Source organism: Nomascus leucogenys, chromosome 14 (genome assembly GCF_006542625.1).
Source record: "Nomascus leucogenys isolate Asia chromosome 14, Asia_NLE_v1, whole genome shotgun sequence".
Classification (NCBI taxonomy): Eukaryota; Metazoa; Chordata; class Mammalia; order Primates; family Hylobatidae; genus Nomascus; species Nomascus leucogenys.
In genome coordinates this window covers 70,439,476-70,455,610 of record NC_044394.1, presented here as the reverse complement: position 1 = coordinate 70,455,610, position 16,135 = coordinate 70,439,476, and the positions used below count along the sequence as shown (strand labels likewise).

Sequence of the window (16,135 nt, the reverse complement as noted above, 5' to 3'; positions counted from 1 at the left end):
AATATTGATGATTAGGCATCACAGAATTACATCACATGTAAAGAGAGGGCCTGGACCACAACGGAGTTTGAATATTCTTTGTCCTCCTTCTAAGGTATGTATAAACTCACCAGCTGTGCTCTTGCCAGCTTTTCAAATTATTTTTTTCTACAGCAGTCATCTTAGACTTAGTTCATGAGTTCTTTTAAGAGCTCCTTATCACATTTTTAAAGCTATATAAAGGTTTTTCCAGAAATTCAGATGTAGTCTAACATTCAAATATTCCTTCATTTACAGTGTCAAATTTGATTCATTAAAATTTTGTTCCAGATCTTTGCATGAAAGAAGTGGCCTGCAATTCTTCTCTTCTGTAACACAGCCAGAAGGTGGAAGTCCCTAAATTTTAATGCAGCAAAATTTCTCCTCTTCGGTGCTGCATTTCAAAAACACTTTCATTTGTGGCAGATTCCAGGATGACTCCAGAGAAGCACTTTGCATTCCACGAGACTTCTAACCACTGTTCTCTCAGCAAGTGAGGTTGCCAACTCCTTCCATGAATGGACTAAAATACTCAAGAATAAACAGGAAAGCAGAAACACTCACCCTTGTTTTCCTTGTTGACATTCCCGCTGGTTAGGTCAGCCAGCCAGTTTAGAGGAGATGTGCTGGCTGGACAGGCAGGCTTCATGCTGCCGGCTGGCTTGGAGGCTGCTTCCCCACCCACAGCTGCTGGCTCCAACACTGAGGGATTCTGCTGGAGCACTGCACCAAGAGTCGGTTTTTCTCCAGCTAAAGTCTGTGTTAAGCATTAAAGGACGATTTTACATAAGCTGAAGAATGTCAGCTTCCTTTTCTTCTCTCCTAATAGCCGACCAACAAGTAAGATAAATATCCAGAACAAAACCACCTAATATTTAGCCCTGGGTATCCCCACAGCTGCAGTAATCCCACACTAGTAGAGAATAACTACAAGGTAGGAGAGATGTTAGCAACTTAAACACAGCAAGGTATTACCCCCGCACCCTTTTACCAGCCCCTGCTGGTACATATCCCTATTACTCTATGTACCATGCTAGTTTAAAATGACCAGTTTGTGCCTGTCTCCCCTATGAACTCATCCCAGAATCCAGCATAGGCACAGAAAACATGGCTGAAAACGAATAAATGAGGCAGGCAGGAAAGGTAAAGCTGTGATTTCAGAAGGAAATGGAATACAGAGAAAGAGAAAATGCTATTTTGACTTAGCTTTAAAAATGTGATGAGGAGCTCTTAAAAGAACTCATAAATTAAATCTAAGATGACTGCTATAGAAGAAAATAATTTTAAAAACTGGCAAGAGCGAGTTTATACATACATAAGAAGGAGGAAAAAAAATATTCAAACTCCTGTTGTGGTCCAGGCCCTCTCTTTACATGTGATGTAATTCTGTGATGCCCAATCATCAATATTGCTTATTATTTCTATATTACTGATGAGGAAGCTGAAGCACATACAAATCAGCTCACTTCAGCCAAAGTAACACAACTAGCAAGTGGAAGGAAAAGAACTCAAATTCAGTTCTGACTCCAAATATTACAAGTCTTCTGCTCTCCCATCCTGCCTATGACGCCACAGCTTTATAGAAATGTAAATTTCTGATTATTAAACACAATGCGGCATACTGATTACTGGAACGAGGGGGAGAAGGGACAGCAAGACGTACATGTGATCGTGGGGAGGAGAGGGATGCCACCGAGGAGAGACATATGAGGACTGAGAAAATTAACATTTTTTACATTGCGTGAGGGGCAACTAAAGGTTCATTTCATCATTTCCTTCAACTCTTCATAAATATAGGCAAAAAATATTTAGTAATTTTAAAAATGTTAAAGCTTAATAATTTTAATTCTGCAAAATACACAAACTTTTTTTAAACCCTTTACAGATTTGACAGCTACTTATTAGGTAGACTAGAACTTTTTGCTTTTTCAAGAAACAAAAATGTAAAACCTACTAAAAGAGGCCACAGTAGAGTCTACGAAAGTAATGTGAAAAGTCAGAACGGGTCTCTGAACTGTCACATGAACTGTATGAATTCTTTCTCTTTCTCTTTCCACTGATAGCTATCCCCAGGTTCCTTTCAAATGCACTGATAGAAATCCTTGAGTTATTTGAAAAACAGACAAATGACAATTACAAGGGATGGTGAATTTAACATAAGCAGTAAATACCTGTTTTAGGTCTTCCTTTGAGGCTGGCTTTGAAAAGAGTTTGAATTGCCTGTTTGAACAAGGGCAGTTTGCCTTTATTCCCCATTTCGCTCTTACAGAATGAACAATGTCTCCAACATCATAGAGTGCTAAACAAAGGGCAGAGGCAAACATCTGAACAAGGGTATTAGGTACTTTCAACCTCAACATTACAGAGCAGAAGCTGGCATTCCCCACAGGATTACTTTTCCCACTCCCTCCTTTTCATCCTGCTCCAGAGGCCTTCCCCAAAATGCATTTTCTTTTCTACTACAAAACTATCCCACAAAACTTGACTTGAAAAGTGTTGGAGGATTTATTTAATATATTTCTGGACAATTTACAATACACACTAAAATAAACTTAACCAGTAATAAAGGAAAACCAAACTACCAGCCCCCATGAGTTAACCACGACAAGGGGAAAGAAAATCACTGCAGCATATGAAATACCTTTTCCAGGAATGATCTGTGTGGGCATTAAGTTCTCTGGTTCATGTATCTGACTCTTCACACATTTTAGCCAAGAGAAAGTCTTGTAAGCGGCACCTGCAAATAACTGATTTGTAGTAACTGTTCTTTACAGACGCTGGCTCCACATGCTTCAAGAAACCCACCAAACACAAATCAACAAAAAACTTGATTTAACTGTGTAGAGAGGCTGGAGGAGAATCAAATTGGTTCTTACCCTGTTGGCAATTCTTTCTCTTCATCCGGTAGCAGTCCACACATACTCCAAACCCACAACGAGGACACACCCAGTGCAGGTTGAAAATGGTGGTGTCGCACACATCACACATTTCTCGAACACCTTTGACAGCTCGCTTCCAAGCAACCTGTCCTGCAAAAATCAGTAAATCACTTAGTCTTTGGAAGGAGAGGGCTTCTGAAACCAAACATGAAAGGTAGGGGTTATTGTCATTCCTCCCCGTGACTAGACTTCAAATTAACTTTGTTCAGCCTTCATTGCAAATGCTGTCCTCCACCCCATGAAGTGCTCCTGGATCCCCTCAGCACTCCTAGTAACTTGAATTTGTACTTCAGATTCATGCCTCTTCTCACTGTATGTATTCAGGCACAGTCTCACCTCTCTCTAGGAGACTGAACTCCAAGCAGAATCCCTATTCAGACTGTGCAGCAGTAGTTACACAAGTTGGAGCTCAGACACGGGTATCACACAACAGTGGTTCTTAACCTCTGAGTCATGAGTCCCTTTCAGAATTTAAAGGCAGCATGTTCCAGGCTTTCTCCAAAGGAAAAAGAAAAATTTACTCAGATCCACAAACCCAGTAATCTGCACAGAGCATCAGGTTATTCAGATACCCTACATCCACTCAGACTGCCCATTAAAAACTCCAAGGTTCTCAGGGGGCCTGGAGGGAGTTGCACATTAACTTTGTGCAGGCACAATGGTCCAAAATCAGTTCCTTCACCAGTCAGTCAGAAATTCGATTTAGCCAGTGCCAGGAATGATGCAGGCACCCAGGACTAACTCACACTAACCAAACATCCGGCAGATTAAGGCACGACTCAGGATTCCACAAAGCAGCATTTTCTGTTCCAGTGGCCAAGACCTAACAACTGGAGGGAGTGGCCTTCCAAAACTGGATGGGCCACTGAACCCTTCCCCCAGATGGAGGAGTGCCAAATCAGGCAACCAAACCAGGTATCAGCAAGCTTTCAGAAGTATAAGCAAAGGGAGGACATTTTTGTGGGTCACAGAAAAGCCCAAGGTCTCCTGACTAGGAGACTCCTGGCAGTCAGTCTGTCTCTCTCCTGAACAACACTGGATCAATGCTGCTGCACTCCTGTTCTATGGAGAATATCTTTTTCCTAATCCAGTTTGGGGTTAACTCATTCCTTCTTCAGACTGAACACAACCCAAATGACCAAGCTTTAGTTTATACAAAATCAATCCAACTGCTAAATGAACTTCTGCCATTACATTATAATGTAATAGCACAGGGCACAATTCATACAGCTTTAGGCATCTTACAAATGAGATCTTATGAACTTCATCTTGGACACTTGGATTAGACTGTTTTATCAGAAAGTACTCTTAGATCTCTTAGCCACCCGTTTAATGATTATTTGTCACTGAAATGACAGAATAAAAGTAGTAATAGTCGAGATCTGCTCCCTAATCTCAGGATCAGAGGTAAACTCTTCTGGGTATGATGGCATATTTCAGTATCACTCACAGTTGAGTTTCTCTCTCCAATCTGACCAGCTTGTCACAGAGAAGAGAAAGAGCAACAGGATAATCAAAAAGGCCAGGAGGAAAGGTTAATCACATTTAAATCTTCAAGGAAGAGAGTTTCTTAATTATGCTGTAAAAGATAACTGTGCCTTTTTCTATTTGAAAAAAACATTTTTTAGATGACTCATCTTTATCAAAGAAAAAGCCATCACTTGCTTAAAACAGCTCTGCTGATTCAGGAGCAAAGCTACTAATACATTCCAAAAAAGTGTTTCCACATTGCAGTCATGTATGTATCACTGCCAGACCAGTTACTTAGGAATTTTTCTTTTGATCTACTACTTTTACTTAAATATAATTAATAAAATAATATAATACAAATAAAATATATTTGTATCTCTATTGAAAGTGGAAAACTAATATTGCTTGTCTTAAACAGACTACGGGGGGAAAAGTATAATAAGACTCTTGACTTAGAGTCTCCACTACCCCAGCAGAATGAAGTAATTCTAAAGAATAACTCTGGTTGTCCCAGGCACTCGCAATTCCCTTTCTCCCAGGCAGCTCTGGATTCCTACAGCTGGGAATGACCTAGTCCTGTTCCTTGGACTCTGAGACAGTATCCACATATATTCAGTAAGTTATTTTTGTGCTTAAGCTAGGTTCAGTTAGTTGCTGGTAATAAATCAAAATTCTTAAGAGTGGCATGGATGCTTGCATTCAAACATACTTGGTTAAGCAAAGTCTAAAAAGAGACATACCAGAGGAATAGAAAGGCTTCACTTCTAACTTTCAACCACTGGTAAAGATAAAATGATGGAAGAAAATATGAGGCTTATAAGACAGACGCCCCATGGTGCTTCTGGCTGGATAACTCATTTCCACAGAGGAACATGGACAGGAAGACGCTGTACTGTCCTCCAAACATCCTAGCTTGAGATGTCATGAAGGAGGTCTGGCTCTAACGTGCCACCTACCCTGATTCCTGTGGCTTAATGGGCTGCCAGATCAGTGTAAGAGTGCTCCCAAAGAGGGGAGGACACAAGCACGTTCACATCTAGAACCTCCAAGTATTCCCTTCAAACCTTGACTCTAACAATCATTTCCATTCTGAACCTGTTCTCATTCTCATGTCTGGGACCCAGCCCTGCGGACTCTAACTCAGTAGGTCTAAGAGTCAGCCTTCCCATTCTTATTTTCCTCGAAATGTATTCATGATTAAGAACCTTTGTTTTAAAATAAACCAATCTGAGACCTCATCCCCTTTTAGTGTGCCTGCACTGCTGGTGAGGCTGTGCAAATTCCACCATCACTCCACCTTCACCTTTCCTAACAAAAAAGGAGTTCCTCCACTCCTCTGTTAATTGGCCCAAAATAAACCCCAAAGATAGGTGGCTAACTCTGATCAAACCTGTTGCAAAAGGAAAAATGCAACCTCATTATACCAAAGTTATCTGAACTTCTGGGTGAAAAAAAACCCAAGCAATTAGGACTTAGGTGTCACTTAGGAAAAAAAATCAAATTGGGCTCAAAAATCCTACCCACTAAGAGATGCTCTTACTGTGTGGCTCAATAGTTGACATAGCTTCCTTTTCAGAAATCACCATTTGACAGAAGTGGTCTCCAATGTTGGCCAAGATGTACTTTGCTGTGTCCAAATCAATCCCCACAACGTTTTTGGTTAAAGGTAACCACAAGCCAATCGCTTCACTGTCATACTTGTTTGGTGTTAAGAAGCCTTCTACCCGCAACACACCATGTTTGTTGAATTGTAACCTAGGGGAGGCAGGGGAAAAAAAGATATAATGTACACACACACAAACACACACAAAACTGATTTACAACTTGTAATTACTTTTTTTTTTTTTTTTTGAGATGGAGTCTCACTCTGTTACCTAGGCTGGAGTGCAGTGGTACCATCTCGGCTCACTGCAACCTCCGTCTCCCAGGTTCAAGTAACTCTCCCTGCCTCAGCTTCCCCAGTAGCTGGGATTACAGGCGCCTGCCACCACTCCCGCCTAATTTTTGTATTTTTAGTAGAAATGGGGTTTCGCTATGTTGGCCAGGCTGGTCTTGAACTCCTGACCTCAGGTGATATGCCTGCCTTAGCCTCCCAAAGTGCTGGGACTACAGGCATGAGCCACCATGCCCATCCACAACTTGTAATTACTATTTAAATCAACAAAGTCCTTCCTAGTTTTCTGTAATCTCCATGGCTAATCACAGCCAATGATTATTTGGCAATGTCAGTAGGAAGATTAAAAACACTTTTTCCCCAAAAGACAAGCTAGACAGGGGAGAGAGGAGGGAGGAGAAGGGGAGAGAGGTATATTTTGCACTCAAACCAATATAATCATACTGCCTCCAGGGATAGTTGTTTGACTTGCTGGACTTGGCGCTTAAGAGCAAGGAAAATCACAAGTTACTACAGAAGTAAGTCGTTAACAAACAGAAGGTGATAAATAACCTGATCAGATTTAAATACAACTACTGCTTCAAGAAAAACGCTCAGCTAAAGAACGGTAACCCCTAGACAGTCACTGAAGCAATGACCACACTGGTCTGTGAGGTACTTGGTGCCTATATAAATTCCAGCTGCACGTTACTGTCCAAGCTTCTGGAAAGAGGGAAGCATTAAAATGGGCCTCAGAACCTAATAAGTGGAACAAAGGGCAGAACATTTGTTCATTATTTGCCTTCAATACTGTGTAACACTTGAACGTTTTTTTCATAAGCTATGTATTAGTTTTAAATTTTTAAAACATAAAATTTTTTCTTTTTCTTTTTGAGACAGGCCCAATGCCCAGGCTGGAGTACAGCGGTACGATTATGGCTCACTGCAACCCCTAATCCCAGGCTTCAGCAATCCTCCCACCTTAGCCTCTCAAGTGGCTGGGAAGGCAGGCATGTGCCGCCACACCCAGCTAATTTTCTTTTTCCATTTTTTGTAGAGACAGGGTTTTGCCCTGTTGCCCAAGCTGGTGTCAAACTCCTGGGCTCAAGCGATCCTCCCACCTTGGTCTCCTGAAGTGCCAGGATTACAAGCATGAACCACCATACCCAGCCTAAAAGTACAGTATTCTGGCTAGGCACAATGGCTCACTGTAATCCCAGCACTTTGGGAGGCTGAGACGGATTCCGTTTGAGACCAGCCCAGAGAACACAACAAGACCCTGTCACTACAAAAAAATTTTTTTTTAATTAGCCAGGCATGGTAGCACAAGCCTGTAGTCCTAGCTACCTGGGAAGCTGAGATGGGAGGGTCACTTGACTCCAGGAGTTTGAGGTTACACAGTGAGCTATGATCGTGCCAATGCACTCCAGCCTGGGCAGCAGAGCAAGATTCTGTCTCGAAACATAAATCAGTAAATACATACATACATACATACAAACAAACAAATATTTCTAGTAGGAGACATAATAGATATAAAACACAATGAAGTAGCCTGTAACAGATATCGTAACAGTCATTAATTCTTATAAGAGCAGAGGAGGAAGTGCTGACTGCTGACTGAGGTTTGTGGGCCAATATGACAAGGACTTCATGGTAAAGAGAGTAATTGAGCTTGCTTTGGCAAGAAAAGGTAGACAATTAGGTAAAGAAGGTATGTCCAAGAGACAGTATTTCATATAAAAGGGAAGAAAACTACAGGTGAACAGGGTGACAATAGATTAATTAGACTAAAGGGTTTATTCAAATAGGTAAGAATCAAGAAGAACTTGCAGAGGTAAGTTGGGGTCAATTGCTGAAAGCCTTCAGTATTTCACTGGGGACCTTGACTTTGCTAGGCACTGGGCAGCTATCAAAAGTCATCATGTGAGACACATTCAAAGTTGTGTTTTAGAAAAACTATTTGTCCAAAAGAGTGTAGAATAAACTGGAAGGACAAGACACTGTTACCTAACATATGCAAATTATTTCAAGCAGTCCAAATGAGAGATCCAAGTTTTTATTTTTTAAGACGGTCCAAATTAGAGATAGTCATAACACAAAAAAATAAATTTGAAAGCATTTCAAAGTGGGAGGTAATGGCAATAGGACCTAGCCGCTGAGCCTTACCACTGAGACCCTACCCCTACTCCTATTTTATTTGCAGAAGAGTTTAATGAGATACAAACTTGATGAGGAGGCTAATGACAGCCTCAATCTTCACTCTAAACATCAGGAAAAAAGTTAAATTATGATATTCTTTTACCAAGATATGAGTTTTTTCTAGTTTCTACTACACTGGCTTCTACTATGCAGCATTAGGCAAAGGTACTTTCCCCTTTAAAGATGTCAAAAATGAAAAAAACAACTAAGTCATAAAGTCAATGACTTCTAGACTGTTACAAAAATATAGTAGGTTAAAAAAAAAAAAGCTCTAATCATATTACAAAGAACAAAAGAAAGAAAAAAAAATTATCCCTTCCCTAAAATGCCTTTGCAACTTAAACCACTCTCTCATCCAATCTAGTTATACTTCTCATAGCAGAGGAGCCATAACAACATGCAATCAAGTGAACAGAAACACAAAGACCTGTACAACGCATAACCATTTCAGTGTCTTCAAAATACAAACACATACAAATGAATATGCATTGTAACACACTGTTTAAGAAGAAAATTCTCGAGAGGAAGGGAAACAGAGTTACCCTCTACTGACAGCTTATTCTGGGCCAGGTGTTATTCAGAATATATTAATACATGCATATGTTAACATACGTTAACCGTATTACAGCTCTAAATGCTACCCACATGCTTTATGACGTGCTTTTGCAATTTACAAATGGATGAATGGGACAAACTAGTACCTAAAAAACTCTTACTTCGTTAAATAAGCCTGAATCTGAATGTTACAAGCACAGGTATAATGATCTAAATTCCCTGTGCATTTAATTCAGCTCATCAGCAAACTTTTAACTTAGATAAAATGAAAAGGAAGGAGGAGAATAGGAAGAAATTGAAATCAACACTTCTGTTTATGATTAGAGTTAGTCCAACCTGAAAGTACCTAGATTTCTGAGAAAGTGAATTATATCTCAAGTTCAACTATACCAACACTGTTCATTTCTATATGAACAAAAAAGAGCTGCTTTTTTCTTCACTCAGGATAGAAGAATTTAAAGAAAATGATTTTGAATATATATATATACACACACAGACACATATTTATATATATATATGAAAATTTTGCCTATAAAATTGGAAAATTTTTTAAAAAGACATGTCTCTCCCTGCTGGCAATGGTACAGAGACCGTGGGAGCACGCTCAAACCCTGCAGTGGTCAAGGACACAGGTGCAACCTTCCTGGAGGATAACTTGGCAGAACAGGTGTATCAAAGCCTTAAAACACACACAGCTTCTGACCCAGAAATGCCACTTCTAGTAATCCTCCCAAAGCAAATAATCAGGGACATGGACAAGAAGATCATTTCTGCATTATTTCCAGTCACAAAAAATACAAAATAATCTTAATACCAACAAGGGAAATGGTGAAATAAATTATCAAACATTACTATAATGTGCTCTTACACAGAAATTCAAAAGTATTTAAAGAAAAAGGTTATGATCAAGAGGTTCCTATGTAATGGGAAAGTAAGATTCAAAACAGGGTGTGCAAGATACTAACTAGGTATACATTTTATGATCATACAATGCACTGAAAAGTTAACAGTAGTTATTTGTAGTGGTTTTTCAGAACCTTCAACATCTTCCTGTAATGACTGTCACTTTTTGAAATAGAAGTTTATATATTTAAGCTTTGTTACTTTAAAAAAAATCAAAAATAAGAATGAAAAGTAACATGCAATAAGATCCAGATTCTCCAACCTAGAGATTATAAATGCAATATCTACCACCTTTTTACTTCTAGATTTACTGTTCATAAAAGAGTAACAAAAGTATGCCAGATGATCTGGCATAACAAGTATGCCCAGATTATGTGAACTTTTCCCAAAATGCCTCACCTCCTGAAGTGAAAGAAGCGGCAAAACACAGGTGAGTCCTTCTGTTGCTCCTTATCCTTGCGGAGACTGTCCAAGCGACACTCTCGGCACTTCGGCAACTGTGCCACGATGTTCACACAAGAATCATCCTGTACAAAGGCCTCACCACTCTGTTGCAGCTTTTTGAGTTTAGCTGGGTCTGTCAAAACCGACTTCCTGGATGGGGCTAGGAAAACAAAAGATTAAGGAGACAAGACCTCAAATTTTTAAAAATCACATTCATATGTGACTGAATTCTATTCAAAAACCCAATATTCCCTTAAAGAGAATTCCCTTCTCAATTCCTGGTTCAACTGTAATTTCTAAAAATGGCTCAACAGAAGACAACTATTAGAATAACTGGAAAAGTTTTACTCTCTTTATAAAACAATTCTTATTTGCTGAATCCATTTGGCAACATAAAACCCCAAATTAAACAGCCAGACTCACAATTCAAAGTTAATGTATACTTCTATTCACAACCCTACATTTTAGGACATTTTCGAATCAGATATTTAATTCAAACTCTCGAGGTTCACCTCCGCAGAGGCCTGACTTAGTGGACATCCATTCTGTCACTTTCCAAATTCAAAAAAGACTGGTTTAAGGTGTGTTTTTAAAAGTACAATGCAAAAGCTAACCATTCTAAAAATAACAATAAACAAATCGCTTTCCTACGTAGCCCCTGGGTCTATGGAGTTAGAGCATCTTCTAAATGCCTGTCACTTGACTCCTGACATGTCTTCCACTTCTTTCACACATGTGGTCCATGCAGGATTAAGAGCACTGGCTACAGACAGGATTATCATTCTAAGTAAATGCAGATTTTATGTTTTAACTTGTAATGGGCCGGAGAATTTGAAATCTTAACATGGTTTCTAAAGAAAAGGTAGACATGTATCAGGAAAGAGCAATCACCGTGTCAGACAAAATAACAAAGTAAGGAATCCATTTGTATGTCAAGAGCCTTAAGGAATATTTCATAGAAAACAGAAAAGACCTTTTCTTAGGGTCCAAGAGAGCTGAGAAGAGGGAAGTGGGTTTTTAGGCAAACAAATGAAAGTCAAAAACCAACAGCTTCTGGGGAACTAGCTGAGAGATGGGTGGGAGAGGTCAGTCCTGGAGAACATTGGAAGATCCCAAACCAAAGAAGGTTTTAAATAAAGTAAACATCTTCAATAATTACCTTAGAGGGGATCTAATCTTACCTCTCTTTTAAAGCAAGACTAGACCACATGTAAATTTCTACATGATGCTGTCAGTCCTTGATCCCTTAAACACTCCTACTTAGTTACAGTGAAAGAGAAGGTAAAGTAAGAAAGGAGAGAAAATAAAGAGATTAGTAGTTCAAGGATGTAATTTTAATTACTCAGATACTGAAAGACATCATCCTTTGAGTTGAGCCAGGCTTCCACAGATCACAGGCAAGAAGGTTATCTTATCTGTTCTATCCTGGCTCACAAGAGGAAAGATCTAGAAACAAGAAAGTTGAACTGTCTAAATCTAGCTCTTTACTGAGGAGAGCAACAGGTGCTACCATCAGTGATTCTCTGAATTCAAAGCCAAGTCAAGAGAAAAATGCAATGCCCACTTCTGAGGAGCCACGTATCTATCTGAACAGAAAAAAAGGCAGCTGTTTTGACTCCAGTTTGCTTTTGTTTTCTAGACCCAAAGTGGAAGAAAGGAGCAGAAAGTTTTCCAAGCCTTCTGTACTACATGCAGTACTAGTGGACACAGCTCAGAAGTCCCAGTAGGCTTCTGATCACACTCTCACACCTCAACCAAAAAAAAAAGTCACAGTAGATAGCAGGATGTGCTAGTCCAGGATGTAAGTAGGTTTTTCACTTCTTTTAAAATCCATTAGATGGAGAATAGCTGCATAATATATTAAATGAGACAAAGCTGTACTCCGTAACTCACCTGTGTATCTATCATGTGCTTATTGCACTAGAATCTTTACTGTTTCTTCACATAATAGTAATTTGCTTCAAAAACTAGCTGAGTGTGAGAGCTCATGATTCAAAAAGAATAAATAGAACAAGGATACGGTTATGAATATGTACTTTCTTTTGAGTGTTACATAATTTCTGAGAACAGGATAATCTTATGCAATTAATTTTATGCAAATTAACAGCTATATTGACTTAAACCTCAATGAAGAAGTTGGTTAGAAGTATTGCTAGGCAAAGAAAGTTCTTTCTATTCTTCCAATGCTATACTAAAAAGATTCGCAAGTCAAATCCAGCCATCTTGCCCTCTAATTTCACAGAGGCCTGCAGTTAAAAAGGTAGTGTAGATATATTCATTTTTACTGATCCAAATAAATAGTTTTCGTAGGTTGTTTTCGTTTGTTTGTTTTTTGAGCCAAGCTCTCACTCTGTCACCCAGGCTAGAGTACAGTGGTACAATCATAACTCACCGCAGCCTCCAACTCCTGGGGTCAAGCAACCCCCCTGCCTCAGCTTCCCCAGTAGCTAGGAATAACAGGTGTGTACCACCATGCCCGGCTGATTTTTAAAAAAAATTTTTGTGGAGATGGGGTCTCACTATGTTGTCCAGGCTGGTCTCAAACTCCTGGTCTGAAGCAATCCTCCCACAGTGGCCTCTCAAAGTATTAGGATTACAGGTGTTAGCTACTATGCCCAGCCTAAAAGATTAACAAAATCCATACCAATTTCCCACATAGCTAACAGTGATCAAAAGGCATCTTTAAATTCTAATAGCTCTAATCCTTCTGACTTGCTGAAACCATTTTGTTCTTCTAACTCTAGTAACAGAGCTTCTGATAACTACCACCATTATAATGCATCCTCAAACTTCATATAAGTAGCATCAAGTACAATGTACCATTTTCCCCATAAGAAGAGTAGTTTTAAATTGTGGGTGCAGCAGGACCTCCCCTTAAGCAAAGAGACTCTTCCTGGTATTTCAGCCCTATCCTTAACATCTTTAACCCAAGTCCTTTTTCCAGAAATGATACAATTCTGCATCTTTTCTAAAATTTCAAATCTCAGCTACCTGTCACAGATTACCTCTTCTACTCCAACCTGGATGTTACAGAAAGATCAGTGACAAGCTGAAATAAAGTAATCACCAGATTACTTTAGATTTTGTTTCAAAATTTTCTTAACCTAAAAATTGGGAACCACCTAATTACCCACCTAATAGGAACCAGTTAAATCCTATGGTAAATGAACATAATGGAATCCTTGCTTTAAAATACTAATAGACACCTACACTAATTCACAGGGTAAAATTGTTGGCATGAACCCATTTGTGTAATACAGTTTATCTGTATTTCTATATACATGAAACCAGGTACACCAAAGTATTAACAGTAATCGTTTCTGAGATTTGGGAATTATACCTTCTTTCAACTTTTCTGACTGTATAAACTATTTCTACAAAGTCATTTTCGCATAGTTTCTCATAGGATAAGAGAGAGATATTACCATTTCTTACCTTCTACCAATAAAGATATTGAGAAACACTCACCATTCTGGATTTTATTGTTGCTTCTTGTACAACAGCTTTCATTATCTACTTTTACTGAAGATTCCTTTAAATTCTGTGATCGGCAAGCTAAAGCTGAAGGTTCTACCTTTTTTCCTGAACAGTTATTAGGGCTATCACTATTGACACCTGCTTTCACTTCTGGTGCATTTGAAACATCCGATGGGGAAGGTGCATGTTCTAGGTGCTTCTGCAGTTCAGGAGGATTGGCAATTTCCAATTCTGCCTTAGAAGAAGCCTTTGTAGGTAAGCACTCCTTCGGAAGGCCAGTCAATGCTTGTGGAACAGACTCCAATCTGTTTTCCTGATCAGTGTTTGTCTTAGGCTGAGTACAGCTGCCTTTTGGCTCACTCAGAATTTTCAAGTCTCCAGTTCCAATCTGAGAGGACTTTGAGAGCAACCCTGCTTTGCAGACATCTGGTTTTGCTCTCAGAGCTTCAGACTTTGTATTTAGACAGGAAGAAATTTCCTCTGGTAAACTCTGTTTATGACATCTGAAAAATATAATATAGAAAGCTAGCATCCAGGCCTCTTTTTATCTCTCCATTATCTTCCCCAAACAAACTGTTTGGTTCCCTAAGGTAATAAGTATGAAAGAAAAAAGATAATTTCTTATATGTTACAGAATTTAGGATAGATTTCTGTGAGCTAGAGTTAAAAGTCATCAGTCAATGGTTCTGCAAAAATATCATAAACACTCAGAAAAATACAACCCTAAATTATGTATGCATGTTCTCAGAAATCTTTAACTTCTTACATTAGTTCTACTTCTCACAGCACAATGAACCTTAGCTTTCCCTCAAAACAAAATATTGTATGAAACCAAAGAATATACTCAGCAGATAAGCAGCTCTGTGGTTTATAAGTATCAAAATCAGAAGTCTGTGTAGGGGCAATTCTGAAAGTTTTCTTTTTTTTTTTTTTTTTTTTTTGTAAATTTCAGAGAAATCTCTGCTAAAACTCTTTCTTCTATAATGAAGATTATGTTTGAATTTCAAAGATAAAACTCCATTCTTGCTACTTGCCAAGAGTCAAAAATTGAACCTCTAGTAAAGGTCAATGTGTCAAGATAAAAATTCTAAAATATGTATGTATATAAAAAATGTTAGAAATCCCTTCAAAGATATTCACACAAAATCTAATTAAAAAAGAACAATGGGCAAGGCACAATGGCTCACACCTGTAATCCCAGGATTCTGGGAGGCCAAGATGAGAGGACTGCTTGAGGCCAGAAGTTCATGACCAGACTGAGCAAAATAGCAAGTCCCCCATCTCTACAAACAAATTAAAAATTAGCCTGGTGTGGTGGCATGTGCCTGTAGTCCCAGCTACTTGGGAGGCTGAGACAAGAGGATCAATTGAACTCAGGAGTTCAAAGCTGCAGTAAGCTTTGACTGTACCACTGCAACTGCACTCCCACCTGGGCAACAGAGCAAGATCCTGTCTCTAAAAAACTTCAAAAACCAAAAAAAAAAAACTAACAAACTGGCAGCAGCACAAAACCCTTTTCTGCTATGAGCAACATGTAACCAGCCCTAACAGGGAATAATTTCATTCTTGTTTGTTCAGTGATCAGGACACATAGCAAATAGAATAGCTGATTGATTTCTTGGTTATTCACAGAACGATCTGGTATTTTCCCTGTACATATTACTAGGGATAGCCTTGAAGAACTTTTGTTTCTTAGCATCCTATAATTCTTTCTCCAGAAAAATGCAAAGTCCTTTTTATCTATTATACCTTTTTGTTCCTGCCTCTACCAAAGGACTTCACCCTGGAGAAGAATTTTTCATTTAAACACTCAGATGAAAAATCTTTCCTTGGATATCACTGAACTTCCTAATGTTCCCTCCCTTTCTATTTTGAAGACTGCTCCTCCTCCTGTCTGACTGCCACATGGCCATCCTCCAAGCTCTATCCCAGACTGACTACTTTTTCCCAGTGAACCAGTGTGCTCAGCCACTCTCCCACCTTCCAAACCTACTTTTCTATACCACAGTCTCTCTGACCTATATCTTAAGTCTGTATCAACTGCCTGCCTACGCAGGCCACCACCACTTCCCAGAAGAGATCCTTCCCTTAAAACTACTTGCTCTGTCAACCTTGTACCTACTTTAACTTTCTAGTGAAACTTTACATTTCGTACTCATTTTCTTCCTCTACAAGTTAGTAACAGTTACCACCTACAGCTATTGCTTCCTCATTTCTATTATTCTTAGAATCCTCTCTATTGCCACATTTCTCAACT

General features: G+C 39.1%; 1 protein-coding gene across 5 annotated transcripts in view; it reads right to left on the bottom strand.

Annotated features, from left to right (window-relative positions):
* KDM3A (lysine demethylase 3A) overlaps positions 1-16,135 on the bottom strand; it is a 50,823-nt gene that overhangs the window by 11,761 nt on the left and 22,927 nt on the right. For all 5 annotated transcript variants that reach the window (XM_030827535.1, XM_030827537.1, XM_030827536.1 and 2 more), the window contains 7 exons: positions 13,870-14,381; positions 10,357-10,561; positions 5,968-6,182; positions 2,895-3,047; positions 2,660-2,755; positions 2,190-2,317; positions 583-775 (listed from right to left, as the gene is read on the bottom strand). In XM_030827535.1, the coding sequence (XP_030683395.1) occupies positions 583-775; positions 2,190-2,317; positions 2,660-2,755; positions 2,895-3,047; positions 5,968-6,182; positions 10,357-10,561; positions 13,870-14,381 (1,502 nt within the window). The remainder of the gene's footprint in view (positions 1-582; positions 776-2,189; positions 2,318-2,659; positions 2,756-2,894; positions 3,048-5,967; positions 6,183-10,356; positions 10,562-13,869; positions 14,382-16,135) is intronic.